This window comes from Lepidochelys olivacea, assembly GCF_965140295.1.
Source record: "Lepidochelys olivacea isolate rLepOli2 genome assembly, chromosome: 1".
Classification (NCBI taxonomy): Eukaryota; Metazoa; Chordata; order Testudines; family Cheloniidae; genus Lepidochelys; species Lepidochelys olivacea.
The window spans coordinates 303,949,374-303,964,199 of NC_140411.1; the positions used below are offsets into that span (position 1 = coordinate 303,949,374).

The following is a 14,826-nucleotide window of genomic DNA, read 5'->3' on the forward strand; positions in this document are numbered from 1 at the left end:
GCCCTCTGCCATGTACATTGGCCAAACTGGACAGTCTCTACGTAAAAGAATAAATGGACACAAATCAGACGTCAAGAATTATAACATTCAAAAACCAGTCGGAGAACACTTCAGTCTCTTTGGTCTCTTAATTACAGACCTCAAAGTGGCAATTCTTCAACAAAAAAACTTCAAAACCAGACTCCAATGAGAGACTGCTGAATTGGAATTAATTTGCAAACTGGATACAATTAACTTAGGCTTCAATAAAGACTGGGAGTGGATGGGTCATTACACAAAGTAAAACTATTTCCCCATGTTTATCCCCCCCCCCCACTGTTCCTCAGACGTTCTTGTCAACTGCTGGAAATGGCCCACCTTGATTATCACTACTAAAGGTTTTTTCCCCCTCGCTCTCCTGCTGGTAATAGCTCACCTTACCTGATGGTTCTTGTTACAGTGTGTATGGTAACACCCATTGTTTCATGTTCTCTATGTATATAAATCTCCCCACTGTATTTTCCACTGAATGCATCCGATGAAGTGAGCTGTAGCTCATGAAAGCTTATGCTCAAATAAATTTCTTAGTCTCTAAGGTGCCGCAAGTGCTCCTTTTCTTTTTGCGGATACAGACGAACACGGCTGCTACTCTGAAACCTAACTATAGTCTGTAACCTATCATTTAAATCAACTTCTGTACCAAATGACTGGAGGATAGCTAATGTGACACCAATTTTTAAAATGAGTTCCAGAGGTGATCCCAACAACTATAGGCTAGTAAGCCTGGCTTCAGTACTGAGCAAACTGGTTGAAACTATAGTAAAGAACAAAATTGTCAGACACATGATTGAACATAATTTCTTGGGTAAGAGTCAACATGTTTTTTGTAAAGGGAAATCATGTCTCACAAATCTACTAGAATTCTTTGATGGGGGGGTCAACAAGCATGTGGACAAGGAGGAATCCAGTTGATATAGTGTACTTAGATTTTCAGAAAGCCTTTGACAAGGTCCCTCACCAGAGGCTCTTAAGCAAGGTAAGATGTCATGGCATAACAGGGAAGGTCCTCTTATGGATTGGCAACTGGTTAAAAGATAGGAAACAAAGGGTAGGAATAAATGGTGAATTTTCAGAATGGAGAGGGGTAAATAGTGGTGTCCCCCAGGAGTCTGTACAGGGCCTAGTGCTATTCAACATATTCATAAATAATCTGGAAAAAGAGGTAAACAGTGAGGTGGCAAAATTTGCAGATGATACAGAACTACTCAAAATACTTAAGTCCGAGGCAGACTACGAAGAGCTGCAAAAGGATCTCTCAAAACTGGGTGACTGGACAACAAAATGGCAGATGAAATTCAATGGTGATAAATACAAAGTAATGCACATTGGAAAACATAATCCCAACTATACGTGTTGGGGTCTAAATTAGCTGTTACCAGTCGAGAAAGAGATCTTGGAGTCATTGTGGATAGTTCTCTGAAAACATCCACTCAATGTGCAGTGGCAGTCAAAAAAGCAAACAGAATGTTGGGAATAATTAAGAAAGGGATAGATAATAGGACAGAAAATATCATGTTGCCTCTATATAAATCCATGGTACGCCCACCTCTTGAATACTGCGTGCAGATGTGGTCACCCCATCTCAGAAAAGATGCATGGGAATTGAAAAAGGTTCAGAAAAGGGCAACAAAAATGATTGGGGGTATGGAATGGCTGCCATATGAGGAGAGATTAATAAGACTGGGACTTTTCATCTTGGAAAAGAGACGACTAAGGGGGACATATGATAGAGGTCTAAAAATCATGACTGGTGTGGAAAAAGTAAATAAGGGAGTATAATACAAGAACTAAGGGTCACCAAATGAAATTAATAGGCAGCAGATTTAAAACAAACAAAAAAGTATTTTTTCACACAACACACAGTCAATCTGTGGAACTCCTTGCCAGAGGATGTTGTGACGGCCAAGACTATAACAAGGTTAAAAAAAGAACTAGATTAGTTCATGGAGCATAGTTCCATCGACGGCTATTAGCCAGGATGGACAGGGATGGTGTCCCTAGCCTCTATTTGCCCGAAGCTCGGAATGCATGGTGGATCACTTGATGATTACCTGTTCTGGTCTTTCCCTGTGGGGCACCTGGCATTAGCCACTGTCAGAAGACAGGATACTGGGCTAGATGGACCTTTGATCTGACCCAGTTTGGCCATTCTTATGTTCTTAAATGTTTTTAATAGACTACAATAAATTTAGCCCTTGACATTGAAAAGCTATTTCAAAGTTAATTTTAAATAGGTTTATTTTTAAAAAAATCCCTTTATTTAAATAATAAAGAACAATTTTTTAAAAAACAACCATCAATTTTTTTTTATCATCCAGCTCCAGGATGCACTATTAAATAGCCATCCATGAGTAACTTAAGGTCAACAAGAAGTTGCTTATGCATTTCTCATATGCCTTTTCTATTATCTCCTACCTGCTCTGCAGAGCTGGATGTGTCCAAGTTTTTATCTAACAGGAATTAAAACTGGCTGTTACCTGATTCAAGATGCGTGACCCAGGAGAATTCTACTTTCAGTATGCTTAGATATTTTCAGGACTATGAACAGGCTCTTGCTATCTTTGGTTCAGAAGTTCCTAGTGTTCCACACAGGCCCAAAATCTGGCAGAGCTTCACAGAGGCTCGTCTTTGTAAGTTTTGTCTTGGATCCTGTCAAGCCTGTATTTCTGTTGTGAGACCTGCAGTTTGAGCATTGACAGCCGACCTAGGGGTGATACCCAAATGATTGCCTATATATACACATGCAAGTGAGCTGTAGCTCATGAAAGCTTATGCTCAAATAAATTTGTTAGTCTCTAAGGTGCCACAAGTACTCCTTTTCTTTTTGCAAATACAGACTAACACGGCTGCTACTCTGAAAATTGGTATCAGAGTAATCAAAATCTAGGTTTTAGATTCCATTTCAGACTGGATCAGCCACACTGAAGTAGAACAAAGATATACAGTTTCCTACATGCTAGATGCCCAATTTAAGGCATTTTTATTTAGTTCTGAGATAGCCCACGATGGACATTGTTGCAGGTATAGAAGCAGCCACCAACATATTCTGAACCCTTTGATAGCTCCTGTGGAGGCACTGGGACGTGAAGCTTACTGCAAAGCTGCAGATGTATAGAACTATGGTTTTACCAACTTTATTGTAAGGCAATGAAGTGTAAACGTGGAGGAAGGCTGGGGAGTGACAGATTTATGGTTTTTTATTTTTGTCATCTTTCTCAGCTGCTCCACTTAAGTGGCAGGACAAGATCAGCAGCGAGGATATTCATAGCTGAACCCAGAAACCACCCCCATCAGCACTGCTTCAATTTTGGCAGTTTCTTGATAGGGACATATTATTAGGATGGAAGACCAGCGAATTGTGAAGTGTTTACCAAAGAATTCTGCTACATGGTGGGTGATCACAGGGTTACCAAAAGCTTTGATAGAGTGATAAGATTGCCAGTGACAGACAGTCTGAACAACCGAGCTAGAGATTGATCTTGGTGTGCTCCATCTGCAAGAAGGCTGTCCCACTTTGGTATTTGCCTTGATGATGATGATGTGTGATGCTGCAATATCTGCCATCTTGACATTGGTTGAAGGAAAACATGCACAGAAAAGCCAAGAATGGACAGCATGCAGTAGAAACAGAGAGCAGAGAAACAAGTTAATTAGCAACCTCTAAAGGAAGTCAGAGTAGGTACTAAAAGCATGTTGGAGTTACTTTGAGAAGCTATGGATAGTTTCCTATCTTCCATCTAATGAAATTCAGTGTAAAGAGAATTTTCTTTATACGTGTTAGAGACCACGTGACAGGTAGCTCCTGCTGAAGAGTGGTGAAAACAAAATTCTATCAAACTCAAAATCTTTTCCCATTTGCAATGTTTCTTTGAAACTCTGCTATCATTGTATAATGTGAAATGCCATTTAGCATTGTTTAGGGTGTCTAATATGATCATAGGTGCAGATAGCTCCTGGAGGATGTAGAAAGCCTTATGTTATTAGGATGTAACTTGCTAGTACTTAAGGTCTTACCTTTTAAAAACTTATCTAAGCACTTCTTTAATTTAGAGTTTGACATGTTTGACATGCAGGGGTTGGCAACCTTCGACACGTGGCCCATCAGGGTAATCGGCTGGCCGCCATTTCCCACACTTCCCGTTGCCCGGGAACGGCGAACCACAGCCACTGGGAGCTGCGGGGGCTGTGCCTGTGGACGGTCAATGTAAACAAAATGTCTTGCTGCCTGCCAGCGGATTATCCTGATGGGCCACTTGCTGACCCCTGTCCTGGTACATTCAGTATAATTCTTAAATATCACAAATGGTCTAATCTTCCTCTGAAATGTTGTACTTGATCTCTGAATGAATTTAGTACTCTATATGCTGTGATTTGGCTTTTAAAACACTGATAAGCAGTGTTATTTCATCTCTCAAAACACATGGTAGTTATTTTTATTAATTTTGCCTTAAAAACACCCAGCTGAAGATTTGCAAAAATTGAGTGACATCCAGATTAACACTTGGAGTCTGATGAAAATTTAGGGTAAATAATAGAGGAATATTGGCCGGAGGGAGTTGGGGGTGGAGGTTGTGGCATCTTTAGTTTAGTATTGGTAAACTGATGCATACCTGATTTTTCTCCTTTTTTAAAAAAAGGGGTTTGTTCAATTAAATAGAAGTAAATTGGTTTGTGATAGGTGGAATTGACCTATCACTTCAGCTGTTACACCACTTCTCTTTAATTTCTTTCTCTAGCAGAGAAGGTCATAGCTGTGAAGATGAGTTCTGAAGCCAAGCTTATGCCTTCAAAACAAATTCATTACTTTTTAATGCATTCTCTTTGTTTCTGAAAGCAGACAGCCCTTGTTCATAAGGATGCATTGGAGAAATGTTAATGGAAAAGCTTTAAATTCCTCAGGAGTGATGCAAAAATGTTTGATTGTACTATACCAAGTCAATATTAAGCATCATTTAACTCTTCTATATGTTTTTATTTTTTTCTTCAGTGCATCTCTCAAATCCCGTCTGCAGTTCTCTGCAACAGCCTCCTAAACTGTGCCTAATACTCTCTCTTACCCCAAACCCTGTTACCCTTCTCATACAACCCCCTGTTCTCAGCAGTTGCATATTTTGAACAGGAGTGGGTAATCCAGCAGACAGTGGATGGCTGAGTAGAGACCTTCTCTACCTATGTCTATGTAATACACTGGCAGAGTGTGGGTTATGTCCCCCTCTGCTGGCTGTTCCTTTAGAAGATAACAGCCGATCAGTGCTCCAGATAGTGGAATTACAATTTTAGTTGTTGACCCCACACAGTTCTGAAAATGGGCATCTCTGACTGTGCTCACTGCCTGCTCCTTTGTAAGCACCCATCCTTCAACATGCACATGTTCTGAATGTCCAACCACCCCATTTGAAAATTGTCCACATTTGCATCTGTTGTTTGCACCCAGGATGTACTTGTATATCAGGATTTATGCTCACACAAGCCTCTTATTCTTATGTGGTTTGTTTTTCTTACCTATCTCACAAGGGTTTTGTGCAGCTTACTGGGTAAATATGTGAGACACTTGCAGCGTTTCTAATAGAACCCAGGAGTTCTGGTTCCCAGTTCTGTGCTCTAACAGCTATACAACACTACCTTTCATGTGTCCATTTGATTATGTGGATCATAATTTTAGTTGATATCCGACTTATACTTCTAAAAATAAGTAGGCTGCATCTCTGCTCAATAAGGAGAGAAATATTACTCACCAAACTACCATTAAAAGCCAGAGACTTTAGAAAAGTTTTCCTGGCAGTCATTTTAGTTTTAATTACTGAATAATCACCATTTCACATATATAATAGAATCTAGTGTGTCTCCATATAATCTCACAAATTGTGGCCTCAAGGCCAGCATGACAGCTTCATGGTATTGTACTGTAGTTGCCCACAGGGAGTCTGAGTTTGTGTCCTGACTGAGTTCACTGTTGAGTGCTCTGGTGGGCAAGGACAAGAAATGTAATATGTGGACACAGTGTTCTCAGCCCTTGTGGAGGGGTAAGTATCTCATATCACTGTCAACTGAATATGTCTGGCCAAACACAGGAGTAGCTTTGGACAGGTGATTGAAGGAGCCACCACATCCAGCTTTCTTCATTCTTAGGCAAGGTCAGAGCAATGCAGAGTCTTTGGAAGGGCATAGAAGAAGAAGGATTCCAGCAGATCATGTCTAGAAGATGTCATAATCAACAGTATCAGTACTACATAATGATGCTATTGCATTTAATGCTTTGGGTTCTTTATGAAATATAGCTGGTCATGGAAAAATGATTCTTAAACTTTTATTTTGTGCTCTTTTTTCTGCGTTTTTAGATCGTTTGAAAGAAGCAATAGATGATGCTAACAAGGCTGTTGAGTTAGACCCTTTGAACCCTGTAAGTAATGGTGACATGAACTGGCCCCTAATACACACTGGACATGGTTTTATTCATATGTAATTTTCCTTTGTTCTGGAAATTGTGCACAAAGTTAGTCTGTGCTAACATATCCTATTCCTGGTTTCAGAGTAGCAGCCGTGTTAGTTTGTATCCGCAAAAAGAACAGGAGTACTTGTGGCACCTTAGAGACTAACAAATTTGTTAGAGCATAAGCTTTCATGGGCTACAGCCCACTTCATCTGATGCATAGAATGGAACATATAGTAAGAAGATATATATATACATACAGAGAAGTTGGAAGTTTCCATACAAACTGTAAGAGGCTAATTAGTTAAGATGAGCTATTATCAGCAGGAGAAAAAAACTTTTGTAGTGATAATCAAGATGGCCCATTTAGACAGTTGCCAAGAAGGTCTGAGGATACTTAACTTAGGGAAATAGATTCAATATGCGTAATGACCCAGCCACTCCTATCCTATCATATCTTATTCCTGTTACCTCATTTTTCCCCTTGAGACTTTGTGCTGACTTGCTTGTCTCATCCACTTGTTATAGCTTATCTCTTAGGCTGTAAAGCCTGATTAACAAAGATATTTTGGTGCCTAAACCCAAGATTTAGGCCATCAAGTGCCTGTTTTAGGTTTCACTGAGATCCACAAAACCTCCACTCAGCTGCCATCTAGCCCAGTAGGCATATAAAGTTGGTGCCTACATTTTCTGGGTAAGAGTTCCCTAGATGCCTATGTTTCTGCCTCTGGGCATGTGCACTGCTGCCTCCCTCTAGGCATCTGGATACCGGTCTCCTGCAAAGCCACAGAGTGATCCAGAAACCACGGGAAGATAGGCACCCCTCTGCCTGTGTCACCTGTGGAGCACAATCTGGTAGATGTACTCAGAGGCTGCTTACTGGATCAGGTCCCATTCAAAATGTCGTGTGTGATTCTATGCACATGCTAACCAACCTTACAATGTTTAGCTCAGTGGTTAGAGAACTGTCCTGAGATGTGGGAGACCCGAGTTCAGTTCCCTCCTCTGCCTCATGGAGAGAAGGGATTTGAATAGGGGTCTCCCACATCTCTCAGGAAAATATCCTAATCACTGAGCTATGTGGTGTTCTGATTTGAGGCTACCCAGTGTCTCTTGCTGAAGCTATTCCAATTTGCATAAATACTTAAATCATCACTGAAAAAGAGAGAGACTCTATAGCTGGGTGGTTAGGGCTCCCAGCTGGGAGGTGGAAGACCTACAGACCATTCCCAGGCCCGCCGACAGCAATTCCAGGCCCTAGGGCCAGGGCCAGAGCCGACCCTGTGGGGGCGGAGCCCAGGGCGAATCCATCACTTCCTGGACTGCCCGTCACTCCCAGGTGCACGTGACCGCTCCAGGCCCCACTCTTTTGTGGGGGCTCCAGGCCGGCACGATTGGCCAGTGTGGTTGCACGCATAGTAGCCCTCAGGCCCGCCCGGGCCCCTGGGCAATTGCCCCATTTCCCGCCCCCCCGTCAGCGAGCCTGGCCATTCCCGTGCTGCAATGGTTAAGTATTTATCAAAAGTGGAACAGTTTGAACAGGAGAGATTGAAGGAGCCCCACATCATAAGAACATAAGAAGGGCCCTACTGGGTCAGACCAAAGGTCCATCTAGCCCAGTATCCAGTCTTCTGACAGTGACCAGTGCCTGGTTCCCCAGAGGGAATGAACAGAACAGGTAATCATCAAGTGATCCATCCCCTGTCGCTCATTCCCAGCTTCTGGCAAACAGAGGCTAGGGACACCATTCCTGCCCATCCTGGCTAATAGCTATTGATGGACCTTTCCTCCATGAATTTATCTAGTTCTTTTTTGAACCCTGTTATGGTCTTGGCCTTTACAACATCCTCTGGCAAGGAGTTCCACAGATTGACTGTGCGTTATGTGAAGAAATACTTCCTTTTATTTGTTTTAAACCTGCTGTCTATTAATTTCATTTGGTGACCCCTAGTTCTTGTGTTATGAGAAGTAGTAAAAACACTTTCTTATCTACTTTCTCTACACCAGTCATGATTTTATAGACTTCAATCATATCTCCTCTTAGCTGTCTCTTTTCCAAGCTGAAAAGACCCAGTTTTATTAATCTCTCTTCATACAGATGCCTTTCCATACCCCTAATCATTTTTGTTTCCATTTTCTGGACCTTTTCCAATTCCAGTATATTTTTTTTGAGGTAGGGTGACCACATCTGCACCTCTGCAGTTTTCAAGAGGTGGGGGTACCATGGATTTATATAGAGGCAACATGATATTTTCTGTCCTATTATCTATCCCTTTCTTAGTTATTCACAGCATTCTGTTTGCCTTTTTGACTGCCGCTGCACATTGAGTGGATGTTTTCAGAGAACTATCCACAAGATGTCTTTCTTGAGTGGTAGCAGCTAATTTAGGCCCCATCATTTTATATGTATATAGTTGGGATTATGCTTCCCAATGTGCATTACTTCGCATTTATCAACACTGAATTTAATCTGCCATTTTGTTGCCCAGTCACCCAGTTCTGAGAGATCCTTTTGCAGCTCTTCGCAGTCTGCCGGGGTCTTAACTATCTTTTAATAATTTTGTATCATCAGAATATCCCCAGCTCAGTGGTTAAGAACATGTTTTGGGGTGATGTGGAAGAACCCTGTTTAAATACTTCCCCGCCCTCAGGTGGAGGGCAAAATTGAACCTGGGTCTCCCCTGTCCTAGATGAGCGTTCTAATCACTTGCATAAAAGTTACAAGGTGTGGGGTAAAGGCAGCACAACTATCATCATATATTCCTCTGGTTATTTTGTGTGGAGAGGAAGGCACCTAAGTCATTCTCACAAGAAAAGACTCGGGCCCCTAAGCTGCCTAACTCCAAGGGAGGTTTCCCCAGTTGCGGATCACTAAGCAGAAATAGGTGCCTTTCTTTAGTCTAGGCTTACGTGCCTATCTCCAGGAGAGGGGTGGGGTTTAGGGCAAACCCCTTTCCGCAGCATCTCCCATTGGCTAGTTTAGGCAGCTCCATGCCTAGTGTACTGGCTTGTATGGATTCCAATCTTAAGCACCTCTCCTTTCCTCATTCATTGTGGAAGGAGTCTAAGCACCTAACTCAGACTTTGTGGATTGCAGTGTTGCTCCTGTGATTTTTCTAAGGGCCTAAAAGCTAGGCTTAACAATGCTTAAGTCCCCTTGTGGTGCTGGGCCCTAGCTTTTTGGTGTAGGAACTGTCAAATTTGACATATATGAAAGAGCCTGCATCTTAGTATGTGCCTCCATGCAGCATTGTTTTTTAACTAGTGACATTACAGTTGGGAGGTATTAGTGTAAAATGTTGGGAATATTTTAAGTGACAAATTGAGTGGTATTTTGGAAAATGTCTCTGTATAGCTCAATATTTTAAAACTGGGCTGGAACAACATCACATTTACTTAAGCAACAATGGGGCCAATGGTGCAGCTCTTCCACTTATTGCTCTGACAGAATCAAGGCCACTTTGAATAGTACAGAATGTTTTTAAAGAGTATTATTAATATTTGTTGTTTAACATTTATATTATGGTAGCACCTACAGGCTGAGACATTCTGTTCAGGATATCCAGAACTGTAAGCCTCTCTGCTACCCCTCTGCCTCAGCAAGTGAGAGTTTAGCTGCTGCTAAGCTTCGTCAGCTCTCTGATACACCAGTCTGTCTGCCTCTTTGAGACTGTGCCAATCTAAACCTTGCTTTGCAGATAACAGTGAAACCTCAGTTCCTGAATTCCCCAGAGACGTCTCCCTAGTCCCTCTCACTGGACATTCACAGAAATTACTGAGTTTGCTACCTCTAAAGAGGCAGAGCACACACCAACCTGTTAGGTTAGTTGAAGACTCACACTACACTTTAATATACAGCTCTGACATGGTTTTGTAACAAAACAAGAATAAGTTGGTGATGGGTTCGGTCACAGAGACCCCTTTGGGATTGTCACCTGGTGTGCTGAGACTACCTCTGAGCCTGTTTTCTTTTCCAGTTTGGGCCTCCAGAACCCTGCCTTGTTGAGCCAGACGTACCAGTCTTCTCCAGCACAGACCCAGGGTTTGAACCATGTGCCCCAAAGCTGCAGACTTAACTGAAAACAGCTTAGGAAGTGCTCCTATCTCTAGCACCCAGATACCCAGCTCCCACTGGGATCCAAATCCCAAATAAATCCATTTTACTCTGTATAAAGCTTATACAGGGTAAACTCATAAATTGTCTGCCCTCTATAATGCTGATAGAGAGATATGCACAGCTGTTTGCTCCCCCAGGTACTACTTACTTTGGGTTCAATAATAAACAAAAGTGATTTTATTAAGTACAAGAAGTAGGATTTAAGTGGTTCCAAGTAAAAACAGACAGAACAAAGTAAGTTACCAAACGAAATAAAATAAAACACGCAAGTCTAAGCCTAATACATTAGGAAACTGATTACAGATGAAATCTCACCCCAGAGATGTTCCAGTAAGCTTCTTTCACAGATTGGATCCTTCCTAGTGTGGGTCCAGCAATCACTTCTAACCCTGTAGTTACTGTCCTTTGTTCCAGTTTCTTTCAGGCATCTCTTTGGGGTGGAGAGGCCATCTTTTGGGCTAGCTGAAGACAAAATGGAGCAGTTTCCAGGGCCTTTTATATTCTCTTTTGTGGGCGAAAATCCCTTTGGTCTCCTGTGGAAAATCACAGCAAAAAGATGGAGTTTGTAGCCACCTGGGCAAGTCACATGTCCATGAATGATTCAGCTTTTTGCAGGCTGACGCCATTGTTTACATGTTAGTTTGAATGTTCCCAGGAAAGCTCAGATGTGGTTTGGCGTCTCCAAAGTCCATTGTCAGTTAAGCGTTTCGTAATTGAGCATTTACTGAGAATAGTCCTTTCTCAAGAAGCTGACCAAATGCTTCACTGAGGCTACTTAGAATCAAACACATTGAGATACAAGTACGTAGCCAATATTCATGACTTCAAATACAAAAATGATACACACATCCTGACAGCACAGTCATAACCAGCAAACTACAACCTTTCCATAGACACCCCAGTTGACCTCCTCTGTACAAGACCTGGTGCAACCATAGGACCCTGGTTGCAACAATGATCTATACGGTCACAGTTCATGTCAATAACATCACAAAGTTTATTATTACATAATAGAAGTTTAGGTGATACCAAACAAAAGAAAAAAGACGGGCCTGGTTACAAATAAAACAAAATAAAAACACGCTTTCTAATTACTAAAACTTAATTTTATCATGTTACAATCTTTGCCTAAGCAGTTTTTCTTACTTCCATCAAGTTACCAGCACCTCAAGCCCTCCAGTCTAGGGGATCCAACTTTCTCAGGCTTGAGGGTGCTGTACCCTATGTCCTCTAAGTGATGGATAACTAAAATATGTTTTTTTGCTTCCCTTACATTACCCAAAGCCTGTCTCTTGCCTGAAGAGCCAGGAAGGTGCCCTGGTGTGCTCACTAAGTTGTCTCCTCTGCTTGTTAGCTTGATTGCTTTGTTTACTTTATATGTAAATGTACTTTCATTGTCCTGTGCCTGTAATTAAGCCGGTCAGACAGGTAAGTCCACATTCCTTTGTCCAGGCTTGGTGCAGTCACTGCCTCCCAAACACACTTTAAGAACATATTTCCAGCACACACACACAACCCATAGATAATCCCACAATAATTTTCAGGACCAGTGCATCATCAGTTTACATATGATTCCTTCCCTGACACTTTTAGGTACATATTATGACAGCAGAGTGTTGGCCCTCTGCCAGTGGGCATTGAGGGGCTCTTAGGGTCACACAGGCCTTAACCAAATAGGGCCCCTTTGTGCTAGGCTCTGTACAAACAAATAGCAAATGACAGCCACTGCCCCAAAGAGCCTGCGGTCTGAAAGACAAATATAACATGTGGATGGAACAAACAAGTCAAGGGAACACATCAAAGAGAGAAATGGGTAACCAACAACAGAGTGTTTTAGCACAGTCTAGCTGTGTGCATAATTTTTAGCCAATCAACAGCAGTATTCATAACTTTTCACCTTGCTTTACTGTTATCAGATGGCAGTTTTCTGTATGCTCTGTTGCTTCTGTATAACTGTCATAGCAGAGCTGGAAGTTTTATTTTTAAAACAAGAGACATTGGTCTTGGGAAAATGTTTTGTTACAATTTATTTCTGTTATCTGTATTCTTTTGGTAGGTAATTAATGTATTTGATGGATGTTACTGCAATGACTGTTGCTTGCTGTATCATCATCAGTGATCTGCTTCATTCTCATTGCCTTAGAGAGCAGATCTGGTCTGTGTTTCAGCCAGAGATCAGCTGTTCATACTTCCCATTTTTAAAACTATACCTTGCTGTTAATGAGATAGTTTCCAACAGTTTTGATAAACTCTAAGTTTTATCAGTAATGAAGGGGTAGTACACACAGTGTAGTAAAATTCAAACAATGGTGACATACAGAAGTGTTCATAAGAACTCTAAGGCTCTGGTACAACCTTTATGCAGTAGTCTGAGTTTAGAGGCTGAGAGCAAAATTGTGCCTCATAAAGGCATAGCCATACAGAGAATGAGAGGAGGAGGTGCATCACCTGAGCAAGAGCAACTTTGTAAGGTATAATGTGCATCTACTTTTACTCTGCTAGTAGAAAAGGTGCTTCCCATGGTGTTAGTGTTGCATCATGCCTCTCTATTCTGCCCAGACATATACCGTCTGCTGGTAATAACTAACTAGCTGTGCTAGCTCAGACCCCTTAACTACAGAGAAATTGGAAGGAGAGGCCCCTTGTTCCCATTCTCTTTTTTAGTGTAGCCATAATTTAGTCCTGAGTAGTCTTCCAGGATATAGAAAACTGAAGTCACTGTTACTCTTTCTATTTTCTAGGATGTATATTGTGTTCGTGCTCTTGTTTGGAACACAATGAAAGAAAAGAAGAAAGCGCTTTTTGATTTAAACTGCAGCCAGAAGCTAAAGCCTTGTCATATTTCCACTTTGATCATAAAGGGAATTATTAAAAATTCTCTTATGGCAACAGGGGATCCACAGTTTTTAGGGAAGAATAAAGATCATGAAAAGGTAAGTGACATCTGGTTTAACTTATCTGTCTCATATTGTGTTTAAAAAAAAAAAAAAAGGACTGTGACTCAGACATGGGACCGAACTGAGCCGTGGTGAAAGCAGAGGAAGCTCTTTTATTGCTGTCAGTGCTAATTCTGAGGCTGAATTTGGTCCTATATTGTTGACTACTTAAGATAGAGCATTCCCCTTCCCACCTTTCAGTCCTGATTCTGCATCTTCTCTGCAGTATCTACTAATACTTGGTTCTAAAAAACAAACCCTACCAAAAATGAAATGCTCCACAACCCACACACATTCTTTCCCTAGGGAGAAGATGAGAAAACAACATGTGACAGATACTAATCATGTCACTTAATGCATTAGTAGAAGGTGCTCAGATACTGCAACAATGAGCCACGGTGTCAGAACCGACACAGAACAGAACAGGTACATAAAAAGAAAATATATAGTTGCTGCTGAGTGGGATATATTGAATTCTCATTCCTGGCCACGCTCCTTTTCTGGGCAGCACCATCCACTTTTTGAACATACTTTACTTACTATGGTGTTGTAATATGGGGTCTTTGTCTGTTAGTGACCCCTTATGGCAAAATGGGGAGCTACACCAACCTGGCTCCATCCCCCTTATGTCACCACACCCAATTCCATGTTTATCAAGTCCTTGTTATGACTCGACCCCTCCTGACTGCGTTCTCAGTAGTCTCTGTCAGAATGGTCATTATCATCATCATGTTCCTATTACGCTTCTGGTGTTTAGGTTAGTGATGAAGCTCCTCCGCTTCTGTCTGTTTCTGGCAAGTCTTTCAGTCGTTCCCCAGCTGTGCCCCAGGTTTTTCAGCTCGGCTTCCACAGCTCTTCGCCATGTTGTTTTCGGGCGGCCTCATTTTCACTTGCCTTCAGGTGTCCATCTTATTGCTACTCTGGTGATGGAATCAGTTTCTATCCGAAGCACATGACCAATCCCTCTCCAACACCTCCTGGCAGTGATGGTGGTCAGATCTTCTTGGCTGCACTGTGTCAATAGATCTTAGTTTGAGATTGTTCTGGGCCAAAAGGTATGGAGGATTTTTCTGAGGCAGGTTGTATGGAACGAAGACAGTTTGGACATGTCATACTTTCTCATTCCCCAGCATTCTGCACTATAAAGGATAACTTGAATGCAGAATTGTTCAAGGTAAATCCTAAATTAGCAGCATCTATCCTGGCCCCCTCTATTTACATCAGTCTGGGAAAGGGAGAAAGTGCCAGATGAGTGGACCAATGGGGTTATAGTGAAGATACCAAAGAAAGGAACTCTCAGCGAT

The 14,826-nt window shown here is 41.7% G+C and overlaps 1 protein-coding gene across 2 annotated transcripts in view; it reads left to right on the forward strand.

Annotated features, from left to right (window-relative positions):
* LOC311514753 (uncharacterized protein) overlaps positions 1-14,826 on the forward strand; it is a 69,862-nt gene that overhangs the window by 10,904 nt on the left and 44,132 nt on the right. For both annotated transcript variants that reach the window (XM_084617445.1, XM_084617446.1), the window contains exons 5-6: positions 6,378-6,439; positions 13,328-13,519. In XM_084617445.1, the coding sequence (XP_084473571.1) occupies positions 6,378-6,439; positions 13,328-13,519 (254 nt within the window). The remainder of the gene's footprint in view (positions 1-6,377; positions 6,440-13,327; positions 13,520-14,826) is intronic.